Raw genomic sequence first — 27,898 nt, forward strand, 5'->3', positions numbered from 1 at the left:
ATCCGCCCCCCAGTGTCCCTCCAGAGGAACAGCTCTATGGGCTGGAGCAGGACCTGGGGGGGGGGGGGCTTGGTCCTCCCCTCCTCCCCCCGTCACGGGAAGGACCCCCATCTTGCCCTCCGGAGGAGCACCTGGCCTACCTGGAGCCCCGCAGAAGAGCTCACCTGGAGTCCTTCAGCTCCGCCCGGGCGCTGCTCTCCTCCCTTCCGGCCTCTGTGGCCTCCACCGAGCTGGCCTGCTGCTGCTGCAGGCTCCGGGTGACGGGGCCTCCCACCCTCTCCCGGGACTTGGCACTGAACCGGTCGGCGGCCTTCCTCTGGCCGGCCAGGGCTGCCTTGCCCCGCTGGATGCGGATGTGCAGCTTGCGTGAGGCCTTGCCCAGCAATCCAGGTGGGGCCCCCCCACTCTTGGCGGCCGCCTTGCTGCGCTTCCCCTCTGGCGGGGCCGCCTTGCCCACTCTCACCGGGCCCACGCTTCTGGAGGCGGGCGGGGAGGGGGGCCCTTTTTGGGGAACTTGACGCCCTGCTTCAGTTTGAAAGAGGCCGAGGGCAGCTGGGCGGCCGTGGGCCCTGAGGTGCGGGCACGAGTCTTGCCCAGCTGACTGGCAGAGCCCTGCATTTTGATCTCGGCGTCGGCCGTTCGTCGACGAGGGTTGACAGCGCTCTTGCCGCTGCCAGGAGAAGCCCCCCCCGCTTTCTTCTTGGCCTCCTTCTTCTTCTTCTTCTTGGAGGAGGAGGAGGAGGAGGAGGAAGGGGGCTTCTTGGGGCAGCTGTAGGAGGCGTGCTTGTTCAGGCTGCCGATGTAGGTGAACTCCCGGCTGCAGTAGGGGCAGACGTGGGCGCTGGGCTCCGCGCTGCCAGTCCTGAGCTCTGCGCGCTGCTGCTGCTGCTGCTGGGACCTCTTCTTCTGCAGGATGGCCTTCTGCACCAGCTGCTGCTTCTTCTTCAGGGCGCTCAGCTTCAGCTTGTTGGAGGCCGCCCGGCTGGCCTCCACGCCGAACTCCAGCTTCTTCGGCTGGCCTACGCGGCGGAAGGCGTTGCCGGCTGGGCCGGGCAGAACCACCCCGTTTTTAGGGCGGACGGCCTGCTTCAGGGGCACGGGGTTCTTTTTTGGCGTGTACCGCTTCTTGTCGCTGGCAGAGGCGCACGCCAAGATGTGCTTGTGCAGCTCGGGCATGTTGTCCACGCTCTTCCCGCACTTGGTACAGCGGATGGCGGTGGAGAAGGTCTGGGGGATGTTGTGGGTGGTGAAGTTGGTGGCCGTGGCCCCAATGCCGTTGGGGTTCCGGTGGTGGTACTGGAACGGGGGTGGCTTGAAGCTGGGGTAGTGCTGGTTGAGGCCCATGCGGACGTCAGGGTCCTTCTGCTTGGCCCCGGAGGCCATGATTTTGATGGTGGTGTAGAGCTCTTCGGAGGAGTCGTTCAGCTCCTCCTCCTCCTCCTCCTCCTTGGAGGGCTGCAGGGGGGCCGCGCTGGGCAGGCTCTGCATCTGCTCCGCGCTGGCTTTGCTGGGGTCGGTGAAGTTCTGCAGGCGCAGAGTCCCGCTCTCAAACTGCTGGTGGCCGCATTCTTTGTCGGGGTGCAGGTCCCGCTGGTGCTGCTGGAGGTTGCACAGAAAAGCAAATTCCTTCTTGCAGACGGAGCAGGCGAAGATGCTGCCCACCCCGTGGAGCAGAAACCGGTGCTCCGACAAGGCCGCCTTCTCCCTGAAGAGCTGGACGCAGAACTCGCACTTGAGGGGCCACTCCGTGGCGTGAACGGACAGGTGCCGGGTGAGGTCCTTGATGGCGAGGAAGGGGGCCTGGCAGACGTTGCACACAAAGCTCTTGCTGAAGGTCTCCTGGAGGGCCTCTGCCGCACTGGACGGGTGGGGGTCCTCCCTCGGCCTCTGACCCTCGGCCTCTCCCTCTTCTTCTTGCTTGAAAGTCACCAGGGGGGCTGAATTCTCCAGCTGGTCGCCAGGAGAGAAGATGGCAGAGGCCACTGAGAGGGGAGGCGGGGAAGGGGAGGAGGACGGTGATGCAGAAGAGGAAGAGAAAGAGGAGGAGGAGGGGGAGGAGGAAGAGGAGGGGGAGGGGGAGGACGAAGAGAGAGTGGGGGGCCCGGGTGAAGCGCAGCCGAGGGGCTCTACAGAATGAAGAGGGGAGGCCGAGACAGTGGGGGAAAGTATGGGCAATGGGGAGTGAGCCGTGGCATTGGACAGGGGAGAGGGGCAGGAGCTGGGGGGGTTACTGCTGCCGGGGTCTTCCGGGAGGGGCGAAGGGATAGTGGGAAGGAGAGGAGGGGGAGGCGTGGGGGCCTGGAGCATGGGAGGACAGGGAGGATGGGAGGGAGAGGCCGATGGGGCCGGGGAAGTCGAGGGGGGCGGCAAAGACACCTCAGTGGTGGTGGGGCCACAGCAGCCCAACTCTGCTCCTGGGGCTGAGGGAGCCGGGCCCTGCTGAGGCTCTGGGGCTTCGACTACTTTGCAGGCATTCGGCCTAGGGCTCGTGCCTGGGGAGGGGGGGGTTTCAGGCCCCAGGCCCGTCCCGTTGTATTCGTTGAGCAGGACCTTCTGCAACATGGAGGTGGTGGGCTTCTTCTTGACGGCGGCCCCTGCTGGCGGAGCCGCCTCCTTGCCCTCTCCATCGCCGCACGGCTTCTTGTGCACGCTGAGATCGAGCACGGACTCCCAGGGCGCCTGGGCCCGGCTCTTCCCGCTCGACCGCTGCTTCACGCTGCTGGAGAGGTCCAGGGGCTGCTGGTTGCAGACGTTGCCAAAGGGGGGGCTTGGCGCCCACTCCCTGGAGGCCTTGTATTCCTCTGGATTCGGCGCCTCCCTCTCCTCCCTCCCGGACAGGCTCCACGCGGGGGAGTTGCTCCGTCTCTCCAGCTTGGGAGGCTTCGCACTCAGGGCCACCTCGGTCCAAGTGGCCTTGCCCTCACCAGCTTTCCCAGGCTCCCGAAGGCCCGGACTGTGCTGCGGGGAGCTGGTACGCCGCTTGAACCTGCTGGAGCTGGCCGGGAGGAGAGGGGAGGAGGCCGCGGGGAGCCCCAGCTTTGGGATCTCCCCCACAGGCAACGGGGGAGAGGGGGCCCCCTTATTGTTGTCCTGCGTCTGGAGAAGCTGCTTCAGCTTGGAGGATAAATAGACGCTTTTCTCCCTGGGGAAGGGCAGGCTCTCCACGGTCGAGATGGTGAGGGGAATCGTCAAGGAACACAGCGAGGTGATGGGCTCCGGATCCGTTTCCGTCTTCACCTTGGCCAGCAGCGGGGGGCTCGCTGTTCTCCTCTTTTTGGCCTCGGGGGTCCCGCCCACAGGGGACTCCTTTGACTCCTCCACCAGATGCACCGGCACCGCCTTGATGTTGGGGGAGATCTCCACCGTCACGGGATTCAGCAGGCAGTTGATGCCGAAGACCTCAGTGGCGCCAGGCTCCATCTCAATCACCTCGCAGTTGCTGGTGCTGCTGTTGGACGGGATCTTGCCGTCGATGTAGTAGTTGAGATTCTCCGAGATGTTGCTGGAGACGTCCATGACGTCGTCAGCCTCTCCCTCCTCCTCCTCCTCCTCCTCCTCCAGGTCTGTGCTGGCCAGGTATGTGCTGGGGGCGTGCTGGGCCGGGCCCACGGAAGCCTGGGGCTCCTCCGGTTTTCTCCTGACCCCTTTGGGGATGAGGTGCCGCTCGTGCACCCTCCGCTGGTGCCTACGCATGTTGGTGTGGGTGCCGAAAACCTTCCTGCAGTACTGGCACGGGTGCGATTCCTTGGGCTCCTTGCTCTCCTCCAAGGGCGGTGTTTTGGAAGCGGCTCCCTCGGCCTCCGGGGCAGGGCCCTCCTGCCTGGCCTTGGCTTCATTCGGGACACCCCCTTCGGCAACCGGGGTGCTGGTTGCGCCGGGCAGCTGGGCAGAGGCCAAGGGCGAGAGCAGCTTCCGTTTGGGCCCGGCCTCATGGCGCCGTTCGTGACGCCGACGGTTGATCTGCGTGCCGAAGGCCTTGCCACAGTAGCGGCACTTGAAGGCGTGGCTGATGCTGAAATGTGGATATGTACGTGGCGCTCCAGGCCCTGCTTGGTGGTGAACTTCCTTTCGCAGTGTTGGCAGGGAAACATGGGCGCCCCCCCCTGGGTGCTGGGCTCCCCTCTGGCCTTGGGACACTTCCCTGAGGGCTTCTTCTTGGGGGAGCTTTCGGGGGAGTCTTCGGAGAGGCTGCTCTGCTCCTCCACAGATTCCACCAGCCGGTCCCCACATCCCGATCCCGATTCCACGTCTGGATGGTCTTTCGACAAGCTCTCCTCGTCCTCTCTTCCTCCTCCTGCGGCTCTTCCTCGTCTTCTTCCTCTCCCGCTTCCTCCAGGGGCTCCTGCTCTTCTTCCTCGTCCTGCTCCTCCCGCCGCTCCGGACCCTCTTCCAGAACCTTTGATCCAGACAGGAGGGCTTCCGGCTGGTCCTCATGCACGGTGGGCAGCTCGGAGGCTGCACTGGAGATGAGCAGGCTGGGGAGCACGTCCTGATTCACCATCTCCTGGATGATGGCGGCCTGGTCAAGGGGCAACACCACGGAAACCGTTGGGGCTTCATCCTCCGGCTTCTGGCCTGAGAAATGGAGGAACACAGTGTTATCCTGAGCTCAGATGGGCGGCCAAGAGATCTTACAAATGAATAAAATAGATAAAATGAAGGCAGCATCCGCGAACATCTCCATATGTTGCCACCAAAGTCTGCCCCGGGGGGGGGGGGGAGATTTGCTTTGGCAAGCCACAAATATCGTATTTTTTGGACTGGAAGACACACTCCCCCCCCCCAAAGTGGGTGGAAATGTCTGTGCGTTTTATAGAGTAAATGTTGCTGAAGACCTGCCCACCTGCCGGCCCCTTCGGCCTCCCAGCAGTTTGCCTCCTTGCGCCAAACAGCAAACAGCCTGCTCAGCCGTCGCCCATTGCTACTGTGTGCCCCTTTTTCGGCCTCCGCACATCCCGTTTTTGGCCTGTTCCAGGTAGTGGGTATAGGCGGCCAAAAATGGCACGCGTGGAGGAGGAAAGCGGGGCGCACAGAGGCGGCAATAGGTGGCAGCGGCACTGGGCGACAGCGATCCCCACAGCCTGGAATTGCTAATAGGCAATAGTATTCCGGGAGGCAGATCCAACCGCCAATCAGCTGCTCAAGCTAAACCAGGCTGTGCTGAAGCTGACCAGGCTGTTTGCTGTTTGGAGGCAAATGGCTGGGAGGCAGAGGTAGATTTTCCCCTCCAAAGGCTAGGTGCACCTTATAGTCTGAGAAATACGGTACTTTACGTGCAACGCATTGCCCCTTTAAAGCAAAACTCTCACCCAATAAAATTATTACAAAAATACACTTCTAGGTCCAATTCCCATAAGAGCCTGCTCCCCCCACCCATGCAGCACCCAATGGCCCTGACCTCCCCCCTCCCCTCTTCCAAGCGGGTCCTGTTTCCTCCGCAGAGGGGCTCCTCCTTCTAGCGCCAAGCCCCCTCTGGGCTGTTGGGCTGCACTGCCTTTCCTTTCACGCTTCAAAGAACGGGGTGCTTTGCAGACCTCAAGATGACGACCCGGCCTGGTGCTTAGCGGTTCCTCAACCCCACCCACCCCATCTCACCTCCCACCCACCCCCAAGGTCCCTTAAGGAGGGAAGCAGGAGAGAGACGCCCCCTTCCTTACCTTCCTTGGTCTCCCTCATGTCGAAAGGGCTGAGACCCTCCAGGGGAGGCTTCCGCTTCCTGTCCCTGGCTCTCTTCCCTCCGTTCTTAGCCTCCTGGGCCTTTTTCTTGGCTAGCAAGGGAAGGAAGGACTTGGCGTTTAAATGTAGCACTTCTTCCTAGGCTGCTCCCCCCCCCCTTTCCTCCGCCAAGCAACCAAGCGGGGCCCATGTTCGGTTAAGCCAGGAGGTTAAGCCGATGCTGGCCAGGGGGCGGCTGGCAGGAGCACAGGAGACGGAGCTTCTTCAGCACTTTCCCCCTGGGAGCCCCCTGGACGGGAGCCCCCGCATCTCCCAAACCCCCCCCCGGGGGGGGCCCTGTTGCCCTCCTTCCAAGCTCTTTCCAGAGCCACCCCCCCACTCCACAGCCGCCGCCCAGCTGGTGAACAAAGCACCAGGAAGGCTTTCTGGGGGTCCCCTCCGACTGAACCATCCCCACTTGGGCTCCGCTCTGCCGGGGGCCCGGAGGCCATGCTGAGGGACCACAATGAGCCCATCTGGGGTTGAGTGTGAGGCGCGCAGGCTCAATTTTTCCCCAGAGTTCCTAGAGCGAAGGCTCCCCGGGCCCTGCGAGGGAGGACACCCCCCTCCCCGGTCCTTCAAGCAGCCGTCCTGGCATTCAGCGCGGGTGACCTTAAGGCAGGTTTAACCCTCACCGCCTCGATTCGGCCAGCAGCTGCTCTGCTTACTAAAAACAGCCAGAATGACAACTTGAGAGCAACTGTAACTTTAGAGCCCCTCCATCAGAGTCCAAGGAGCAGGCGGACTCTCCCCCTCTCTCCCTCTCTCACACACACACACACACACAACCCTCTCTGGCCGTGCTGCACAAATTGCATAGATGGGATCACAAAGATGCAACCAGAAGCATCTCCTCCTCCTCCTCCTCAGAAGAAGAAAGATGGGATTGCTCTATCAAGCGTGGTTCCTGCCTGCTCCAAAACTGCCCAAGGTAGAAAGAGACCACCCCCCCCCCGGTCACAAGGGGCACCCCCCTCCCCCCCCACTCTCTGGCTGGGTCAGGTGAAGCTCCACCGGCTTGGATCTCCTGCTCTCCCCCAGAGCAGCCCCTCGGACGCTTCCCAGAAGCAGGAGGGGGGGGGGGGCTCGGGGTTGCCCGCTTCTCCCTTCCCCTTCAAGTGGGGCTCAGCAATGCACAGCCATCGGCCAAGGAGAAGCCTCGGTCCATGGAGCTTTCCTCCCGTTCTCCTTGGCCTGGGCTTTTAAAACATTGGGAGAACAAAGTGGGGGAAACGATGGGACGATTGAAGAGAAGGCCTCTCATCTGAAAAACTCCACGAGCAATTTAAAAAAAAAAACACGTGAAAGAATGATCCATCAGTAAACGACTCCTTGATTCTCCTCCATTTTATTTCCTAATTTCTGGGAAATTTCCACATCCTTATTCGGAACCTTTGACTTCAGACTGAAAAGATATGGAAGAGGAGCAGATCAGGGGCCGGTTTTTCTTTTCGCTTCTGCCATTCTGGGATTCCAAAGCACTTTTTTTTAAAAAAAATGGGATGATTTCAAAAGAAGAAAACCAAATTTCTGAGAAGAGCTAAAGGGAGCCACCAGCCCCCCTGTCTTCCCTCCTGGGTTACGCTGCCCAAGAGAGTCCAAACCCTGCATGAAAAAGTGAGCGAGAGGCAGGGCTTCCCTCTCCCCCCACCCCACCCCACCCAATTCCACTAAGGAATGGATTTAGAAGATCTGAATCCCCTTCCAGAGAGACCTTCCTCATGAAACCAACCCCTGGCATTGGCCTGTGCCACCCAGGAGGGGCGAAAGCACCAGCCAGAGATGCCTGCCCGGTTTTCTCTGGCAACCGACCCTGGGCGTGACAGTCGTTCAGCTCCCCTCCTGCCTGGCTTCATTTTGGGGGCTTTTTATCAAGGCTGCCCTTTTCCCAAGCCCCCCCCCCCCCCGTTCTGCACCGAATGAATGAGATGGAAACCCTGACTTCGCACTCAGGCCTCTGGTCACAACGGCAGAGAGGCCCTTCTGAGAACGAGTCCCACTCCCTCCTCACGGGGCTCAGCCCACCCAACGCAGGCGGGACAAGGGAGCCCAGGCCAGCCACATAACCACCCGGCTGGCTCTTCAGGGAGGCCGGTCGCATAGCTGGCTCCAGACAAACAGAAGCCCTTTCCTCCCTGGCGTGGAAATGACCCCTCGACCGGCCTCCGCTTGAGCACGATCCAGCGTGGTCATCTCAAAAATCTCCCGGCAGCCTGGCCTGGGTTTCAATTCGCCCACCGAGGTTGGGGGGGGAGGAGGAGGGGGGACTGAGGCAGCCGAGAGATTCGGCCGAGGGACCTCTTCACGGGACGGGTCAGCCCAATCCTGCCGACTTTTCCCAGCTGAGCAGCGTCTGTTCTCCTCCTCTCGGCTGTGTCCTTTCTCCTCCAAAGGACCTTGAAAACCGCCTTAGGAAGAAGGGTGGGCCATTGCTGAGGAAATCCCCCCTGCTTATCTGAAGGCCCCAAGGCAGCCTCTCCAGATCCATCAGGCAGGGGGAAAGGCTGCAGGGGGCCTGGCACAGGCTTAGGCAGGGCGATACCCGTGTGCTGGGCCCCTTGTCGGAACAGGCGGTGAGTGGCCAGCAACGCTGAGCTTTCAGCCCCGGGAACAAAGCAAAGTTTGAAAATGAAGGAGAACCAGGATGTCGTCCCCAGAAGGCTGACTCCTCCGTTTCTCTGCTCTCAGGATTTTAGAAAAGCTCTTACAAAAACAGCACCCAAGGCACTTTCATTCTTCTGGCCTTCCCTGACTTTTTAAAAAAAATAATAATCATCAACTACACCATGTCCTCAATATTACCCCCCCTTTTTTTCCCCCCCACTTTGCACTCCCCTCCCGTAAAGGCTTGCGGTGGCTGCCTCTGGGACAGGCCAGCCTGTCGGCCCCACCAAAGCAGCTGAGGGGAAAGGCAGAAGTGACTTTCTTGGGCCCTGAGAGAGCAGCTCACGGGAAGAGATCACGGGATGAGAGGCCGATGATTCACTGCCATTTCATTTCAACACCCTCCTGAAATGGGATCCTCGCCACACAACCTGTGCAGATCCGGCCCTTGGAGTTTGCTGGGCGCTTAAATCTCATTTGCACCCCTGAATCTGGGATCCTCAGCAGGGCCCGAGGGAAGGAGGGAAGGAGGGGAGGGAGGCCCTTTTGCTCCTGGGGAAAAATGTCAGCCCAGCTTCCCAAAAGCACCCGAAACCCTCTTTCCCCGTGGGGGGGAGGGGGGCGTCAAAAGAGCCCCTTCCTTCTGGGCCCAGGAACCCCCTCCTCCTCCTTGTTTCAAGGGTGCCAGGGGTGAAGGGATGGGGGTCCAGGGAGGGGCCGATGGGGCTGGGAAACCAGTGGGAGGGGATGGAGCCCGGCTGGGAAGGCAAACCCAGAGGCAGCCGGCTGGAAAGCTGGCTGAACAAGGAAGCGGCATTGCCTGAGCGAGCGGAGCCATTCTTGATCTCGCAAGCAGCAACAGGCAGACAGAAGACGGAGGCGCACACACACACACACACACACACACACAGACTGTCATTCTGCCGTCTTTTCCTGCTGGCTGACAGGGAGGGAGGGAGGCGGAGAGGGAGGGCTAGCCAGCCGGCCCACCCACCCAGGCGGTGGAGGAGGGCAGCCTGCGGGGGGAGGGGGGGTGAGAGGAGGAGGAGGAGGAGGAGGGCCTTACCTTTCTTGGCCTTGGGGGAGTTCCTCTTGCTGCGGTGGTGGCTGGCCCTCTCTTCCTCCAGGGCAGCAGCTATCTCCGGGTTCTCCTCCCCATTGTACCAGACCAGGAGCTCATCCCCGGGCTCAATTGGCTGCCGGGAGGGAAGAGACAAAAGCGGGACACCAATCACACCGGAGGTTGTTTGCCAGCCGCCCACCCACCACCGGCCGGCCCCCTTAGAGCCGGGGGGAGGCAGGGGGAGGAAGCAGGCGGGCGGGGGGCCGGGAGGACCAGGCACAGCTGCTGCCCCTGCCGCTCTCTGGGCCGCTGGGAAGAGGCTGCCTGCCGAGGAGGGCCTGGCCGGCCAAACAGGAAGGACTCTTTAACCCTGCGGGACTCGGCTTCGTCACAGGCAGGCAGGCAGGCAGGCAAGCGGGCGGGCGGGCCTTGCTGCACCAGCGTCAGAGAGGGAGGCCGAGCCAGGCGGGAGGGCTGCACCCAGCCCCTCTGCTGGAAGGAGGACCGCAGCACAAGGCTGCCACTCGCACACCCAGGAAGCCCAAACGTTTCCTGGCTGAATCATCCCAGCAGCAGGAGGAGGAGGGAGGGAGGGAGGGAGGGAGGGAGGAGGGAGGAGGGAGGGAGGGAGGGAGGGAGGAGGAGGAGGAGGGAGGGAGGGAGGGAGGGAGGGAGGGAGGGAGGGAGCCTGGGGCTTCTTCTTCCCTTCGCCTGCCCAGCCCAAGGAAGGGGCTGAACTCCTCCCCTGGCAGCCAGGGATGCTGGGCCTGTCCACTCAGCCCCACCTTCCAACCAACCACCACGGCTTGAGCCCAGCCGGCAGAGGCTCCAGGGGGAACCCCAAGGACAAGCGCTCCCCCTTCCCCAGGGGAGGAACGGCGGCAGGGAAGCCCCTCCCAGGCTCAGAGGCCCTCCTGCCAGTCAGAGCAGGGTCTCTTCTAGCCACAACAAGGCCTGCAGGACCCTCTTAAGGCAAGGCCACCCCCCCCCCCACCCACACCCCGCCTTTCCCCAAGAGGAGACCTGAGCCACAAGTCTCCTCCCAGCAGGTCTCGGAGCCTTCTCTGTGGCTCCCAGGAGTCAGGCTCTGGGACACAGCTCCCCTTCCGACTGTCTGTCTGGAAGGAAGAGGAGGCGATGGAGGAATCGTGGCTGCCACTCAAGGGCCATTTTTCACTCCAAAGCCTCCACTTTAGTTTCTTTAGTTTTCAAGACGGCCTTAAACCTGCCCATGAAATCTTTCCCAGAGCTTGTAACTAACTAGAGAGGTTTGTTTTTACTTGCAAGGCCTAAACAGTCTTGGAACCACACAAAGACGCAGACGTCGCCCTCAACAAGCATTCCAAAGGAAATACCAAAGTCACATTTCCCACAAGTCTGATTATCCCAACCAAACCTCCTTGTTAGGGACTCTGCGTTTGCATGAAGAAATGACATATTGAGAAGACACGACATTGGGGGCGCCTGGAGTCACTGAGGGAGGGAGGGAGGGAGGGAGGGAGGCAGCATCCACCGTCCTGCAAACTGACCCTTATTAAAAGAAGCTGAAGGTCGTCAGGAGGGGAACAAGAGGCCGGACGGTGGCTACGTAGCAGGGGAACCATGAAGCAGGCCCCAGACCCTGTGGCCTCACCGGACTCCTCCTGAAAACCACCCTCCACTCTTCTCCCCACGGGGGAAGGAGGGCAGAGGGCAATTCCACCCAGGTTCTGACTTTAGAAGCCACAGGAGAAACGGCAGAACCTGCCCCAGAACTAAAGACGGAGGCCGCAAAAATGGCACCAAGGGAGTCAGCGGTGAAGGGCCTAGGAATGGAAAGCCCTCCTTTTAAAAAGTCCCAGGTACCCCTTGCTTACCAATTGTCTCATTCAGTGACCATTTAAAGTTATGACAGAGTCAAAAAAATTAGAGCCAATGAGACTGGATCTCTCAGCCATGGGGTGGCCATCGCTGTCAGAAGAGGCGGCTGTCCTCAGCCTGACTGGTTGAATCCCCTCCCGCCTCCCAGCAGAGCAGAGGGGTCGGAGAGGAAGGGATGACAAAGGAGGAAGCAGGTGACTTCATGGGGAAGAGAGTGGCCGGCCTGCCTAGCATCTTCATGGCTTTTGATGGCCGTTCCTGACTGGGCGCCTGCTTAGGCTCATCCCTTCCTCTCCAGGCAAGGTGGGTTAAAGCTCCGTCCCTCCCTTGTTAACAAGGGCAAGTAGCCTTCCGAGGGAGGGAGGGAGGGGGGGAGGGAGGGGGAAGGGTTAGGAGGCCGGAAAAAGGTGTGAAACTGATGGTCACCTTGTCAGTTTCAAACCTGCCCCCCAGAGTGGAGGGGAGGGAACCAAGGCTTAGCCACGGAGTTGCTGCTAAACGGGGCTGCCAGGCTAGGCCGAAGGCCAGAGAAAAGCCTCTGCAAAGAAAGGTTCCCCCCCCCCTGCCCCCCTAGCCGTGTTGCGACACCTGCAGCAGCAGCCTCTGCCTGGTGCCCTGGTGACACCGGAGGCTTTTCCAAAAGGCTGCCATTCTGGGAATCCTGTTCAGGAAAAATCTTTTTTTTGACCCATCCCTCTGGAAAGACACACTGAGCTTTGAAGCAGAACCGGGTTCCCCAGAGCCGAGAGCAGAGAAAGAACCGGTGGCCGAGGGGCCCTTATCCTGCTTCCATCCAAGTTGGGGAAATGAAAGGCGCTGCTCCCCGACAGGGAGCCCCTTCCCCCCCCTCCCTCCCTCCCTCGGCTGCTGCTGCTGGGAAGGGATGTCCTCGGCTGAAGGTACACAGGGGGCACCTTAAAAGCCTGGCAACCCTAGATTCTAAGGGGGAAAACGGGAGCCTGGAAAGTTTTGCACCGTGTTGACCCATTAAAATCCTTTCCAAGAGCCAAAGACATTAAATGCACTTTTAAGGAAAGGCCCCATTCTTCCTGGTGACAACATTCCTGGCTGAGGGCTCCTGCTAGGGAAGAAGGCGGAGGAAGACTGGATCCCACCCTCCTTCAGTGGAGCCAGCCCCCTTTCTCACAAGGAATTCAAGACCAGGTAATTTATCACAGAGGGAGGGAGGGAGGGAGGGAGGGAACCGCTACCTTTAATGTTTTGTAGTAAATGGTCCGATTGATTTCCAAGGGGAAAAGATTCTGCTCCTTTCCTGAACGCGCCCAGTTCACATAACGCAACCAGTTCCCCTTCGCAGGGTCCGTGGCGTCCACACACATCCACCCCAAGTTTGGGTAGTAGACCTGCAAGTGTTCCAGCAGGGGAAGATTGGGGGGGAGGGGGGGAGGGGAGAAAAAGGGATGGTCAGAGCCTCAGCCTGAGGACTCCCCCCCCCAAATTCCTTCCCCAGGCTCCCTCCTTACTCCCCCGGAGACCCTCCCCCTTCGGGAATGGAGGGGCCGCTTTACCTCCCACATGTACACATTGCTTTTGACTTGGGACCTTTTCTTCTTGTCGCCAACGAAGGGGCCAAACTTCCTGCCTCTGAAAATGGGCTTTGTGGCCCAGACACCTGGAGACCAAAGAGAGAGAAAAGAGTGGTGAGCCTCCCCGCGGCCTTGGCCGGCTGCCGTGGTGAAGGGTCCGAGACCCCCGAGCGCTGTGAGGCCTTTCCTCCCTGCCAAAGTCCAGAGCAAGAGAGCAGGCCCCGTCCATGGCCTCCAGCCCACCCTCTGCAGCTCCGTGGGCAGGTGGAAGGAGGGAGGAAAATGCCACAAGGCACAACAACTTTGGCCAAAGGGATACAGTCACAGAATGGGCCACAGGGACGAGTGGTGGCTGTGGGTCAAAGGCCCCCCCACGAAGAGCTTCGATTGTGACAGAAACCCCCAACCCCAGGGCTTTCTTGGGGTGGCTGCTGGTCTCCCTGGACATGGCCTTCCCAGGCTGTTCTTCCACCCCCACCCACCCCACCCCGGTCTGCCTGAGGTTTGCACCCACCTTCATAAAAGATTGGGCATCCCTTGGTTGCTCTGAGGCAACATCCTCCCACCAAGGCCCATCAGGCGGACGGGGCACATGGGTGAAAACTATGTGGATTAAGCCCATTAAGCCCAGGCTGAGAATCATCCGTGAGCTCTTAAGGCGTTGCCCAGTCATCTCCCAGGAACAACTGCACCCACTGCCAGCTTTTGAAGCTGGTGCACATCCCGGGGGCCGGACCCCGCTGGGCTGCTTGCAGAAAGAAGCCCCCACTCCTCCCCCTGCTCGAGGCGCTGGTTCTTGGCTCACCCACCAAGCCGGGCCTTGTCCACAGTGGACGGGAGGAGCCTCACTTCCTCCGGGAGCCCTTGGAGGATGTGCTGGGGGACATCGGCCAAAGTCTCAACTGTTCCTGAAGGTCCGGTTGGGTTCTGGAAAGGGAACCGGGACAGAGAAGAAAAGAAGTGGGCCCAGGTGAGCACAGGAGGCAGGAGGCCCCCCCATGCTGCAGTCGGCCCAGAGCCTCAGCCTCTCCCTCGGGAATCCCTCGAATCCCCCGCAACCCAACCCTGCTGGCTCCGGGCTCTCAAACAGAAAGGACCCCTTCCTTTCCACACGCTCCTCCAGCAGGAGGGGACAGGCACCCCCCTTCCCCCCGAGTGGGGCTGTTGCAAAGAGGCCGTTACTCTGACGAGGCCCATGTTGGTCCCACGTCTGTGGCCGGGCAGCCGTGTAAGTGGTGGGAAAGAAGAGCAATAGGGGCCTCCGGGTCCTATGGCTGCCCCATCTCTCCTTGAAGGCCTTCAGTGGTGGGAGCCCCCGCAGCTTCTTCCCCCGTTCCACTGATTAACTGTCCTGACTGTCAGGAGTTCTGGGTCTCTCTGGGACGACGATCTTCTTCCTGCCGTTGCTCCTTGTCCTGCCCTCCCTCAGGGGCTCTGGAGGTCGAGCAGGGCTACCTTCTCCTGCCTCTCTTCCTCCAACATCACCTTCCAAACACAAACTCCTTGCCAGCGTCCTAAGGAAGGTCAGCAGGGAGAAAAGGTGGGGACGGAGCCAAGCGGGTCCTCCTGACAGCTGCCCTGCTGGCACGCACCCTCCTCCCTCCCTCCCTCCCTCCCCCAACTTTGGCTCCCAAAGCCACCTGCCGTTCAGGCTCCACACGTTCTCCAAGACACCTGAAAGGCCGCAAGCGTCCAATGCCTTTGCGGATCGAACCCTCCAGGCACGCAGTCTCTAAACAAACCACCCATTCAACACCAAAGCAAAATTCCAGGACTGCATTTAAAAACTACTATGAAGAAGTTTACAATGAATGGAAAGCAACCAATCTGCACCGGGGGTGGGTGGGTGGGGGGGGTGGCGGCACCCTCGTACTGGACCCCACCTTCTGCTTAGCCGCGACCCAATCGCGCCTTCTGACTCAAATCAGTGTCAGGTAACAAGTGGCCCGTCCTGAGGCTGAGCCAGGGACTGTGGAAGGACCTTTCTGAGGAGGTGGGGGAGGCCTGCAGTCCCCTCACTTCCAGAGAAAGGGGACGGTGGAGGTTGCCAGCTGAAGGCTTTCGGGAACACCTGCCTTCCTAGCAGAAGAGCCTCACGGTACGTAAAGAGGAAGATGGGCCGAGATGGGCGTGTTTCGGAGCAGCCGGGGCCACGAGGATCGGCTGCCGGGTCCCCTGCAGAAATATTGGCACCTTGCAGAGGCCGGATGGTTTTGGGAGAATCCGGCCCTTCCGTTTCCATTGTAATTTAATCCGGGGCTCTGCGGGCGCCATTTGGAACTGCCCGGGATGATACTTTCCCTATTCTCGTCCCAGGCAATTACACGGAAGCATCTTCAGCTGAGTGAAATGCTTTCAATTCATCTAATCAATCAACAACTAAGAATCTCGGAGCCTACTTGTTAATTAAGCTGTTTCCCCAGGCTCATCCAAGAAAGCTGTGCCGTAAGAAATTAACGAGCCTCCTTCGAATAAGCCAGGATAACAGCAGAGCTGAATTGCGAGTCAGCACTTGAAAGCAAAGGAAGAAGGAAAGACCGGGCATTCTTTCAGAAGAAGCAGGAGGTTACTGTATACAGACCTGGCATTACAAGTTGTCAACAAAGGGCACTGAAAAAGGAGAAGAGAAGAACACAATGTAGTTGATGCTAAACAACACAACTTATTTACTTTCTAACTCCAGCGGAACGAACATGCGCGGAGACCGAAGCTGGGTGTGTGAATGCAAAGGCAGTTCGGCCTCCTCCCGGACGCCAAGGGGTCTCTATGTGCGGTCAGGGCATTCCTGAGCTGCAGAGAAAGGTCTCTGGGACAGGCTGAAGAGCGGAGACTGGCACAGGGGGCAGAGAGGCGACACCAAGAGAGACGCAGCACAGGCCCCGGGCACGAAGGAGAAAAACGGCAAGGAAGAAGGCGAGAGCGTGGAGGAAGTTGCCAAGAGGGGCCAAGAAGGGCTCCGATGCCTGGGGGTAGTGTGGAAGCTGGAGAGCCTTGGGGCACACCACCCTCGGGGACCCTTCGCAGTTCAAGCCAGCTCCAAGTCACAGCGTGGCCCCCTCAGAGAGCTCATGCAATTACCCAGCAGCAGGCAAAGCAAAGGGGAATCTCGCTGGCTTCTCAACCACCACCGGGGGTCTCAGGCGCTCCTGGTGGTTTTCTTTCACAACTGGCCAAACCTGAAGGACTCTGAGCAGCCACACTTGCTCCTGGGACCAACCTTTCCAAGCAGGGACAGGGGAGCTTTTCTTTCAAGGTGGAGAAGAAGCACACCGCCCTCGGGGGGGGGGGTGTGTGTGTGTGTCGCCTGGGGCCGGCCACTTGTGAGGAGGTGCACAGAGGCCTGACAAGCAGCTTCCACTGCTCCTTTGCGGGTGGCCTCTGAGGGGAGGCCAAAGGCGGTCTGAGGTTTTACAGGGTCAAGGATCCTGTGCAGTCGCTGGTGGAGGCGGCTTCTTCCCTGCAGCATCCCACAGTTCTCCCCCCCCAGGGACAAGCCTCCGACCTCCACCACAGAGGCCAAGCAAAAGCACCAGTTCGAGGACCCTGCTGTCATGTCGTTGCTCACCCCTGGAAGTGTCGGCCAATGGCACGTAATCCGGCCATCTTGGATTATTCCAGGGGAAGATTTCTCCCACAAGCAGTTCAAGCAATCCCAAGGGTCCCCAACACCTGTACAAATGTCACCTGGGAGACCAACACTGCCCCAACCCCCCCCCAAAGTCCCCATCCTCTCCACTCCCAAACCGCAGTTTCAACCAATGCACCAGTGAACCCATGTGGGAGGGCAGGGAAACCCCCCCCCCCCAGTTCAGAAAAGGACAAGGGGGGGAGGGGGGAACCAGATCAGCCGATAGCACAATATACACAAGTTTCCTTTTGAAAAAGAGGGAATGCCATAGAACAGCAGCCTTCCCTTTGGTCCCCCAGACACTTGCTGGGGAGGGAGGGGAGGGGTCCACAGACCAGGATTTCCACCACAAGCAGCCTCGCAGCTCATCAGTCCTGGCAAAGGCAGCCACACAAGAGGCAGGCAATCGGGAGACTTCATCAAGGTTGCATTCCTGGGCCCAGTGGCCGGAGGTGGCTTCCTCCGGTGGGAATGGGCGGCTTCCCCAGAAAGAGGGGAAGGGGCTGGACCCTCCTCTCCATCTCCTCCAAGAACCTGTGGCTAAAAAACTGTTTTCACTCCAGAATGGTGTCTGCGCGGAGGCTCACACAGACCTGTTTTTGAAGCCTTTGACCTCACGGGGCTGACATTGCAGAAGAGGGGAGTGAGCTGCAGGGCATGCAGGCTGTTCTTATCTCTCCACCATAAAAGAAGCTTCCGTGGTCCTTGGAAAAGGGCCCATTGGAAGGCACTGGATGCAGATTAGTACCGGTCTACATACAACCCAGTGAAAATCAGTAGAAATAATTTGAGAGTCTTACATTTTAACTCACCTGATTCATTCTGGAATCCTGACGTGCTCCGAGAAGTGAAATAGGAAGCAGCTCTTGTGATTACACAAAACCTGGAACAGAAAACAGATAACGGTCATACCTTAAGCCTCATAATCAGAAGTAATTTTAGCAAGTCATTGTAAAAGCCCCTCACAGCTCCGTTATTTCATATGCACCTTATTCATTTTTCCACCAGGACCATTTGCTTTGAAGGGATGCAACACGGGGTGATGATTATGACAGAGCATGATGCACTCTGTAGAGTCTGAGACACAGCCTCTCATTCTCTCTCTTTCTCTCCCTCCCTCCCTCCCTCCTTCTCTCTGCTTTTATTCAGGGTCTGCCCTGCACTAGAGGCACCTGCCGCCTTAGGCCCATCGGCCACCTTCACGACCGCTTGTCCTGCCCACCACACGCCCGCCTTGTAAGGGAGGCCTTGAGGAGCTCGCCCATGTCCTGAAGCCGGGGTGGTGGTGGGGGGAGACTGGTTCCCCAGCCACCAAGCGTCGCCCAAGGAAGAGTAGGGCAGGCCGGTGGGAGTTATTGGTTCAGCAATTCCACCCCCCAACACCCAACACACACACACACACACACGCAGAGCCTCCCTCCCTCCCTCCCAGAGGTCGAGAGGCGGCCCGGATGCTCTGGGAGGGGGGGGGGCTGGAGGCTGGGCAGCGACCCCGCGGCTGGAGCCCCCACCCCTCCCCGCCCAGCCTCCTCCAGGGGCTCTTCTTTTCCCTGCCTCCCGCCGGAGCCCTCCCTGCCACGGGGCCTCTCCCCCTCTTGGGGCGGCGGGGGGCCCTGGGTGCGAAGGCGATAAGGTCCACAGCCCCCCTCCCCCCTCAGGCCTGGGCGGGGCGAAAGGCCGAGAGCTTCTCTCTTTCTCTCAGCGCCCCCCGCGGGCCCCGGAAGGAGCAGCTGAGCCTCCCCCCCCCGGGCAGAGCCCCTCCTCTCCCACAGGGACCCTCCCGGGGCGCCCCTCCAGGCCGGCGGTGGAAGGAGGCGGTTGCGGGGTCCTCACCTGCGCGGCTCTCCCGGCAACGGCCGGCCCCCGCGGTCGCCATCTTGGCCGCCGCGGCCCGGAAGTGACGTCGACGCCGGGGACAGGGTAAGCCCCGCCCTCCTTCCCGCCTCACGAAGGCCCCGCCTAAATGGAGGCCGCCGGTGAGTCCCCCTCCCCCCAAACTCCTCCCCCCCAAGCCCCGTCCTCGCCCCCCCCCCGAGCTCGGCCCCTCCCCGCCCCCCTCCCTTCCTTCTCCCCCCCCCCGAGCCCCCCTCCCCTCCCCCTCACAGGACCCCTGTCATCTCCCCCCCTCCCCCCTCCTTTTAATTTTCTTTATTTCACTAGAAAGAGCCCCTCCCCCTCCCCCCAAGCTCCTCCCCCAAGCCCCCCTCGCCCCCCTCCCTTCCTTCTCCCCCCCCCGAGCCCCCTCCTCTTCCCTCCCCCTCACAGACCCCTGTCATCTCCCCCCTCCCCCTCCTTTTAATTTTATTTTATTTCACTAGAAAGAGCCCCCTCCCCCTCCCCCCAAGCTCCTCCCCCAAGCCCCCCTCGCCCCCCCGCCTCATCTCTCTTGCCCCCCCCCCCCCGAGCTCGGCCCAGCCCAGCCCCCCTCCCTTCCTTCCCCCCCCCCCGAGCCCCTCCTCTTCCCTCCCCTCACAGGACCCCTGTCATCTCCTCCCCCCCTCCCCCCTCCTTTTAATTTCTTTATTTCACTAGAAAGAGCCCCCCCCTCCCCCCTCCCTGTGTCACCTGGGTCAGCCTTAAAATTGTGGTTTCCTCTATTCTGGGCTTCCTACCTGAAGCGCCTATAATTCTCTAAGAATCCTTCTCTCTATTTATTTATTTATTTTTATTAAATATATTTATATGCCGCCAATCCCGAAGGACTCTCTTTCCCTCCCCTCCTTTGGATCCTCTCTTTCCCTGACCCCCCCCCCCGCAACGGTCCCCACAGGTGAGCCCTTCCTCCTCCGTGGGCCCTTCTTCCTCCCTCCCTCCCTCCCCTCCCTCTCATTTGCATGGGGGCCTTTGATCAGTTTCCACCCCTTTGTGCGGTGCAGGATGGGTTCCTGTTTCTGTATTTCCATCTGCCCTTCTTCCCTTCTTATAGGGAAATGAAGCCTGGGAACAGACTCACACTCTTCTCCTCCTCCCCCCCTCCACCACAACAGCCCTGCCAGGCGGGCTCAGAGAGCGGGACTGGCCCAGAGCCCCCCCAGCCGACTCTCAGGTGGGGGACCCTGCCTATTTGCCCCCTCAATGTACATCTCCTGCCCCCTTCTTCCGTTTCCCACCCGAGGCGGCCGAGAAGATCTGGGCTTCCCCTTGTCTCCTTCTCCTTGGTTTCTCTTGGGGGAGGGAGGGTCAGCCAGGGCCCCACAGGGGCTTCCTTGGTTGGGGGAAACCCCGCCCCCCCCGGTCTTCGTCCAGCATCCCGATCGCTAGGGCGCCCAGGGTCCCAAGGGTCTCGTGGTGGTCCCGGAGGGAGCCGTCGGTGGGTCACTATTCATCTGTCGCCCGTCTCGGTGTGGCCAGTTGAAGTCCCACAGCAAGAGAAAGAAATTGCTGAGTTAGGCCAGTCGGCTTCCCAAAGCGGCTTCTTCCATTTGGCAAATTGGATTTCTAATCCAGCCTCGTACATCCCGCATCCCCACCAACTAGGATGTTGTTCTGCGATGTGTGATATTTGGGAGTAATGGAGAGGAGAGGAGCACAGATCGGACCCAAACTGGGCCGGGATGGAAGGAGGCCCTAGAAGGAAGGGTCCGCCCTCCAGTTGCTGGCAGCTGGGTCCTCGGGGAGCGGGGAGGGGTCCGCCTCCCTCCGAGAGGATGGAATAAAGAGTGAGGGGACCAAAGTGGGGGAAAACATACCACAGAGCCTTTTTCAAGAATATGTTTTTGAGCAGAGTGGGAGATAACAGGAAACATTTCTCCCTGCAATTTGAATCAAAGCCCAAGACCGTGTAGTTCCAGCAGGGCTGCCAGATGGTGACACCCTGTTCCTATTTCCCATTCCCGTGTGCTGCTGCTGCGTTACGTCCAGGCCCCATCTTTCGCTGAGGGAGCCCCAGTCCTCCCCGTTCTCTCCCCCCCCCCTCTATTGTCTGCCCTTCCTTCCTGGCAGAACCAGCCCGGCTTGCCTCTGCCAAAGGCGCTTAACCTGCAGGGCCTCATCCGTTTTCCTGGCATGACTGGAAAGAGGGGTTCACACGCAGCAGCAGCCGCAGCCTTGTTAAATCCCCCGGGGGGCTCACTCAGATCCACCCTAACTGATCCTCGGGCATGGCACAGGGGGGACGGCTGCCACTGGAGGTTCACTCGCATGCCTCAAAGACGAACCGGCCTATCCAGGGTGACAGTCCCCTTCCGCTGGATGCCTGGAATCGGCTCCTTTTGCCTTTCCCGGGGATATTTCTCGGGGCGAGGAGGCCAGATGGGCGCCCGTGGGAAGCCAAAGGATCGGACAGCGGGGGGTGGGGGGTCCCTTGGGCGTCCTGCCTGGACCTCTGTCCTCAAGAAATGCTGCCAGTGGAACCGGATTTAAGGAGAGACTGAGGCAAGGCAGCCGAGCGGAAGAAAAGCCGTGAGAACCTTTGAACGGGGAAAACTTTTCTGTGAATTTTTCTAACCCCCTCAGTTGCTTTTAAGGCACACGGAGGAGGCCCTTTGCCAGGTTTCCCACCTGTTCCGTGGCCTCGGGTGCTTTTTCCGCCTCCCTTCCTCAGCCCCAAAGCAGCTGGAGGGGGGGGGCTGCTGGGGGGTGGCTGAGCCCCACCAGGAGGGAAGCGGGAAAGGGGCCTCTGAGGCAGGAGCTGTGGAGGGGATGGGAAGGCGGCAGTCCTCTTCATCCCACCTGCAGCAAACGATCCCACCTCTCTGTAACTCCTAAAAAAGAAGACAACGCTGCCCTTCTACAATTTTGCTACAGGTTTTATTTTAAAAAAACCCAATTCAAAATTTGAGCCTTTTTTTGGGGGGGGGAGGGGTGGTTATCATAAGAGGTGCCCCCCCCCTCTTTCCCCAGGTGTTCCATACAGTTGACTGTTTTTGGCTTTAGGTGGGAGGGGAAATGACCCCACCCAACCGTTCCCCCTCCGCCCCACCAGCCGCAGATGCTGGGACGGAGGCGGTTGGGACGGTGCTGCCTTTCCCAGCCTTGCTGGACGCTCGCTTCCTTAGTTACGGGGGAGAAAAGTGCCCAGGCAAGGCAAGTGGAAGGTTGCACACAGCAATTCTCCTCTCCGTCTTCCCAGTGACTCGGAGTCTGCTGTCACACACAGAAATTGCTTAAAACGCTCCTTAGGAAAATAGCACCTGGGGTTTGGGGCCCAGTTATACCCCCAGGGTTTCCGGAAACTGAGTTCGGAAGGGCGTGGCATCCCAGAGCAGGGGTGGCACCAGGAGTGCCCGGAGGCCACCGTCTGCCCCTTGGACAGGCAGGTTGCAATCTGGCTAAATCCATTTGAGGTTTATGCCGGTTGCCACCCGCTGGTTGGCTCATTGCATGGCAACAGCCGCCGCTCGGCCTGACTGGGGGTGGGTGGGGGGGCTCCTCTTAGAGCACTTCTACCAAGTGGGAGGAGCCAAGGATGCACCCAGCGCCAATTCGGGGCCTGCAGGACTATCCCCCTTTCTACATGGGGAAAGTCAGAAGCGTTGGAGGCAGAGCGGACGGCTGCACACCGCAGGGAAGGACTTTGCTATTTTCCCCTCCCCCCCCGGTCCCCCCCCCCCGAGGTCTTCCAAACGGCCCTGCCCTCTTCTCATTAAGGGTGGGGAGGGTGCTTGGATTGGCCCAGGGCTCCCCAGCCGAAGGGAGACGGGGAAGAGTCCCTGTCGGTGCCTCCCCCCCCAGCCCAGGTTTTTGGCCATCTCCAGTGCTGGATAAGCAGAATGGCTGCTTCTCGCTTTATGGCAGCCGTAACGCCTGGAGCTTGCTAGCTCGCTTCCCCTGCCCAGCCATTGAGGAGGAAGTGGCCTCTTTGGGCAAGAAAGAGAGGCAGCCTGGAGTGGGGGAGGGGTGTCTTTTGGGGGTTGGACTTCTCAAAGGGCGGGGGATCCAGGCGGCCGAAGGGCCTCCCAGGGGGGTAGGAGAGGCCCTCCCACCTCTTGCCCAAAGGGCAGCCCCCGGGCGGAAGAACCGAGAGGGGAAGAGGGCGCCTGGGGCCCATCTGGCTCTAGGAGCCCTGCAGTGGCTCCCTGGAGCATTCTCTGGAAACAGGGTCACAAAGATAAAACAGCTGGGCTTTCTTCTTCTGTTGTTGTTGTTGTTAAAAAGGCTTCTCCACCTTTTCCTTGGGGACGATGCAAAGTCCTCGCTGCTTGTGAGGAAGCCCCGTGGGGTCTCTATATCAGCTAATCAGCCTCCAGCCCCTCTTCCCGTGGACCAGCGTCCGGGGCTGAGGCCGGGGGCTTCACAAAGCAAAGGTTTCCCGTCCCCAGGGAGGTTCAGGGCCTGGAAAGAAAAAGAAAAAAAAGGGGGGGGGGGCTCTGAGGAGTTCAGGATTGTCTATGCGGCCCTTTGTCCTTTCCTTCCTCTTTTTCCTGCGACATCCCTGTGGGGTAGGCCTGGCTGGAAGTCTGCTCTGAATTTGAAGCCACAATTAAAACCAACCTTTTAAAGGCCGGCTGTTTTTTTCCTTTTCTTTTTAGTCTTCAGCTCCTGCCTTTGAGTCTCACGGGGGCCCGGATTCCAGTACAAACTTGGCAAACAGTTTGCCGCCGTTCCAGCAGGCGGCCTTTTTCTGGCCGGGGGGGGGGGGGGAGTTCCCAAGAGGAGATCTTGGCTTATAAAACTAATTGCTGCTTGTTTCCCTCCCAGGTGGCTGAGGGAGCTGAGAAGGAAGAAGAGCCAAGGAATGGGGGGGGGAGAAGAGGGTCTCCCGTCCCATGGAGATGTTTTAAGTTGAAATCTGCAGAGCTGCTTCTCGGACAACACTGCCCCCCCCCCCGAGTTTGGCAGAGCTGAGCCAGAGGACCCCCGGCCACCCCAGTCCCCTCCTGGCCGAGCACTTACGAGTACCTGCCGGACATCTTCTTTGCGAGGAGGATCACGATCCCTGTGGCCACTCCAATAGCTGCAACGGTGCCAAGAATGATGCCAACCAGGGTGACCGTTTCCAGGTGGTCTGAGGGGGAAAGCAGAGAAGGTGGCTACTCTGCAGGCCGAGGCCGGCTCTGCTCGGAAAGAAGGGGCGTGGGTGGAATACGACCCCCCCCCCACACACGCGCGGAGGAGAGGGCACATCGTCTCCCTCCCAGGGGCCCTCTGGCCATGGCCCACCGCAGCTCTCCTCATCTGAAGCCCTCCAGGTGGAGGGATAGGGGAGTAGGGCCAGGTGGAATTTGGCCATGGCCGCCTAAGGCTCAGGGCGTCTCCCAATGGCGGAAGGGCATCCTTGAGGAATGGCTGGGAAGGTCATCGTCCGGGGCCCCCCTGGGTCTTCCACTCGGCATCCGGACTCATCCGCCAGACCCAGAGAAAAGGAAGAACCGAGCCGCCCTGAGACTCTCTCTCCACTCGTCCCCATCGCCTGGCAGGTTACCAGGTAGGCTCCTTCTGCTCCTCTTTCTGCGGCTGCTTCTGAAAGGTTCCTGGGGGAATGCTTATGCGGGGGGGGGGAGGTTTCTGAAGAAAAAGGGGCCTTTCTGTAGGGGTGGGCCCCCCTAGGGGGGGGGGCTATCAAGGCAAGCAGGAGCTGCGTGGCCTGGCCTGGGGGGGCTCCGTCCTGCTGGCTCCTGTGGGGTGACCTGCTTAAGAGCTTCATGCAGTGAACGCTCAGAGGGGGAGCCCTCCGCGCCTGCTCTTGGGCCTGGCAAAGGTTGGGATCCAGGCTTCTGCGGCCTGAAAGGTCAGGCCTCTCCTTTGAACTCAGCAGACCCCCCCCCTCCACCGTCTCCTTCCATGGTTGCCTCCTCCTCCTCCTCCTCCTCCCCCCGCCCCCCACGTTTGTCTGTGCCTGCCTGTGTTCTGACCTCGGCTTCCCCAAAAAGCACCAAGCAGATTCCTGGTCCTGACAAAACCCCTTTGGTTAAAGGATTCTCTCATTCAGCCAAGGCCTGGCACACAGACTTTCAAAGGAATATTTAGGACCACGGACCTTATCTAGCTTTTGAAAGCTGCCATGAAAATATTTTCCAAATGCCGTGCAAGGAAAGGCTCAGTAGAGGGCAGGGGTGGAATTCAACAGGATCTGCAGAACCGGTAGCAGAAATTTTGAACCAACAAATACCATCTCTGAAACGGGCGGACGAACGAATTGTTTCCTGCAAAAGCCCCCTCCCCTTTCCCTCCCCTTTTATTTCCCCTGGGAGGGGCCATCCACCGTCCCCCTGTGACTTGACTCCCAAGCTGACCCTGATTTCTCAGCTGTTCTTTTCTTCTGGCAGCTCTGCGCATGCGCACACTGGGAACAGGCTCCAGCTGTTCCTCTGCCTCACTGCTGTCTAGCTCCGAAGGCAGCTGATCACTGTTGGATGGCCTCGGCCCCGTCTCTGCCTCATCATCAGAGCCTTCCCCAGCCTCCAGGACTGGCCCACCTTCCTCCCCAACCTCCTCACTGTCCGACTCTGCTCCCAGCTCTGCCGGCCACTGCTGGCAGGCCGCAACGCTGAGTTCCCCAGTGTGAGGCAGGGGCTGGCGAGTGGGGCTTCTGGGTAGTGGCTGCTAGACCTTGAAATATGTTGCCTCCACTCTCTTCACATCCCTTAAGAGCCCGAAAGCCATTCAGCCAGGGCCTTTCCAGAGAGAGGGAGATCTGGGGGAGGGGAAAGGGGAGGGGAAGGGTTTTGGCTCTCCTGCTAGATGGACACACCAAAGGGAGGGAGGCATAAATGGGTAGGAAGCCAACGGAAACGACAGACACATTCGGAGCCCAGTCGGGCTGAGTCTGGGTTTGTAGCTCCTTAAATCCTCCCAAGGTGAATTTCTCACAACAGCGCTGTGTGTATCCTGGGACGGATGACTGAATCCCCCTGAAGTCCCAAGGCTTTGGGCAACCTTTTCCCCTGTCAATTTCATCAATGTCTGTGTGTGTGTGTGGGGGGGGATTTTCACCTGTTTTTATTTTTAAATGAAGAAAATAAAGTTACTGATATTCTAGATCTCACACTTATCCTCCCTTGGAAATGGGAGTTTGGAGAAACTGCCTTCCTTGTTGGCTCCAAATGCCAGTTGACCCTCCCGCCTTTAACACCAGGACTAGCCTTTCCTTCTGAACCCCCCCTCCCCTCCCCCCTCCTCCTTTTTGCCCTGGAGAAAAACTCCTTTGCTCACCCGGAGCCTCTTTTCTGCTTTTGACTGCAACTCGAGGGCAATAAAATGTTACACGTTTATCTCTCTCGCGTGAATAGTGCTATGTGGATGCCTTCTGAGCTCGCACAACAGCCGGCTTCATGGAAGGAGGCCTGTCAAGCAGGCAATTGCAAACACCAGGTCCTTAGTTAGCTAAAAGGTTCATGAAGTTACTATCCTATGGCTATCTTCTGTCTTCCTCAAAGGCAAGAAGTCCTTTGGGAAACCACCAGTGGCGGCAGAGTCCCTACTTAGAAACCCCTCAACGGGACCTGTGGGTTCAGCCCTTCGGGTAAGAGCTGTGCCCCTTCAGGGGAGGGTCCTGAGGTTGTCCGAACAGGGTCCTCTCCAGACTGCCCCTCTTGGGGGGGGGGGCTTTGCCTGACCTCTAAAAGAAAACCAGCTGTGCCTGGAAAAACCCAGTCGACTTTTTACTAAGGTCCGCACCCTTTCCTCTTGGCTAGGATCTTTTAAAGAATGCAAAAATACAACTTTAATCAATTTAAATAAATAGCCAAAGCTTTTCTCAATTGCCTCTCAAATTCAGACCCAGAGGATCCATCCTAAAGTAATTCCGGGTGCTTCTTTATGAAGTTGGACGGGAGAGGTTGCTTTGACTTCCATGGGGCACTGCCCTGGTCTGTGGGCTGCCCCCTCTTTCATCAGGGGCCGCCTTGCTGGCTCACGGCCTTCAAGGACCGAGGAGGAGGAGGAGGGCCGAGGAGGAGGAGGAGGAGGAGGAGGAGGAGGAGGAGGAGGAGGAGGAGGCAGCTGCTTTGTCAGGGAAGCGGAGGCTGCTGGTTTTCCGTTACCCGAGGGGAAGAGCGCTGGTTAGGGTGACCCCAGGTTCACCTGAGGATTTTGGTAACCCAAGAAAGCAGCTGCATCCTCTCTCAGCGCATTCCTTGAGATTCAGCCCATGCCCGCATCCTGGCTTCTACAGGCAGACCCCCCTTGACCTCGGTGCCCAAGGAGGAGACGGAGGAAGGGCGGCTAATCTGGGCGTTACCTGATCCGGCCTGTGTGTGACGTAAGCCTTTGCTCGGGTCGGCTCGTCAACAGGGCCTCACAGAGCATCGGCAGGAGAGGCTGCCTTGGTGGCAGGGGGCTTCTTGGTTTATTTTTTTAAGAAAGACAAATAATCCTTTCATGCTTACGAATCCACCCAGTCACCCCACATGCAGACCCACACCGTACCCTCAGAGGTTGTGGGCGGCTCTGCGTCCGTTGTGTTCCCCCCAAGGTCGCCGGAAGGCGAGATGCTGTCCGTGGTCATCAGCTCCTGGAAGAGACAGCTGCCTGTCAATGTGGCCACGGAGGAGGTGGGGGTGGCCCCAGGGGCCTATCTACTTTACAGCCTGCCCAGATCAAGATTAAAATTATCGACAGCAACAATCATAAATCAACCCCCCACCCCCACGACAGACACCACCGGTGGCAGATTTGGGGCTCTGTAGCCGTCCTTGGTGACCTCCCACAGGGCCGTGAGGGAGGGGGCTTCCCAGGCGCAGAGGAGGCCGTGGCAGAGGAGACCTTAGAGGTCCATAGAGTCAGGAGGGGGGTGGGGGGCTTTTCACAGGCTTCTCATTGGCGGATGGCTCAGAAGGTGAAATAAATAATAAATCCAGGAGGCATCTGCCGTTGTTGAGGGAATCTGGCTTCCTCTCTTGCCTTTGCTTGTTGGCGGGCGGTTGGGTGACCACCCAGCCCCTGGATCCCCGTCATGTGATCGCGGGGAGGCTGTCCTTGAAACTAAACGAGTGGGCGACCTGATGGGGTGCCATGACCGGCCGACCGCAAGGCCCCGCAGTGCTCGGCTGGCCACCGGGGGAGCCTCTGCACAGAGAGAGGGGCCGGTTTCCTCAGGGGCCTCCGCCAAGGAGAGGGAGGGGCTTGCTCCCCAAGTGGGGGAGCCCTGTGGAAATTCATGCCCCCTGCCCACCTTGCCCTCTGCCGCCGACACCACCGGATGAGTGGGCAGGTGCAGGCTGTGCCAAAGGGGAGGGGGACTCACCAGAGTGGGCACTTTGGAAGAGTGCGGACCCTCGCTGGCTCCCAGAGGGGCTGTGCCCACTTCCTCCTCCTCCTCCTCCTCCTCCGCTGGTGCTGTGGCTGCTGAAGGGGAGACAAGAGGAGTAGCTGGAGTGGGCAGGACAGGCTCTGCAGGGGCTGGGGGTCCCTTAGGCTGAGGATACCCGCGAGACCACCGGTAGCCTCCCACCGTCCAGTGCGATCCCACAGAGTCGGCCTCCTCAGGGTGCCCTTCGGCCAGGCAGTGTCGGCTAGCGACCCCCAGGGGGAGACCCTTCTCTGTGGGAGCCCCTTCCCTCCGGAATGAGCTGCCCCCCCCCCCGGAGCTTCGTATAATCC

General features: G+C 59.8%; 2 protein-coding genes and 1 long non-coding RNA gene across 6 annotated transcripts in view; 1 reads left to right on the forward strand and 2 right to left on the reverse strand.

Moving 5' to 3' along the window:
• Positions 1 to 160: 160 nt before the first annotated feature.
• On the reverse strand, positions 161 to 18,310 carry PRDM2 (PR/SET domain 2). The gene is given in 11 exon segments (XM_087702702.1): positions 161 to 510; positions 513 to 4,013; positions 4,016 to 4,285; positions 4,288 to 4,575; positions 5,658 to 5,768; positions 9,386 to 9,515; positions 12,454 to 12,606; positions 12,772 to 12,875; positions 13,599 to 13,716; positions 17,230 to 17,300; positions 18,251 to 18,310. Coding segments are annotated over 10 exon segments (5,034 nt in total). The 5' UTR covers positions 17,239 to 17,300; positions 18,251 to 18,310.
• Positions 18,311 to 18,335: 25 nt separating this feature from the next.
• Positions 18,336 to 27,898, forward strand: part of LRRC38 (leucine rich repeat containing 38) — a 54,791-nt gene continuing 45,228 nt past the window's right edge. For 2 of the 3 annotated variants that reach the window (XR_015695180.1, XR_015695182.1), the window contains exons 1-2: positions 18,336 to 18,393; positions 23,057 to 23,783. The gene's annotated coding sequence lies outside the window, so the exon portion shown is untranslated. Of the gene's footprint in view, positions 18,394 to 23,056; positions 23,784 to 24,624; positions 25,129 to 27,898 lie in introns of those variants that run through there. The other variant, XR_015695181.1, reaches the window with a different exon arrangement.
• On the reverse strand, positions 21,996 to 27,612 carry LOC148042634 (uncharacterized). Of its 2 annotated transcripts, none has more exons than XR_015695184.1 (4): positions 27,543 to 27,612; positions 26,726 to 26,810; positions 23,252 to 23,363; positions 21,996 to 22,690 (listed from the first exon to the last, which is right to left on the reverse strand). It is a non-coding gene; the product is annotated as an uncharacterized LOC148042634 (long non-coding RNA). The 2 variants fall into 2 exon arrangements; XR_015695185.1 differs by lacking the exon at positions 27,543 to 27,612 and adding an exon at positions 26,961 to 27,181.

Source organism: Thamnophis sirtalis, unplaced genomic scaffold (assembly GCF_051295495.1).
Source record: "Thamnophis sirtalis isolate CommonGarterSnake01/CBP01778 unplaced genomic scaffold, rThaSir2_p1.2 scaffold_15, whole genome shotgun sequence".
Classification (NCBI taxonomy): Eukaryota; Metazoa; Chordata; class Lepidosauria; order Squamata; family Natricidae; genus Thamnophis; species Thamnophis sirtalis.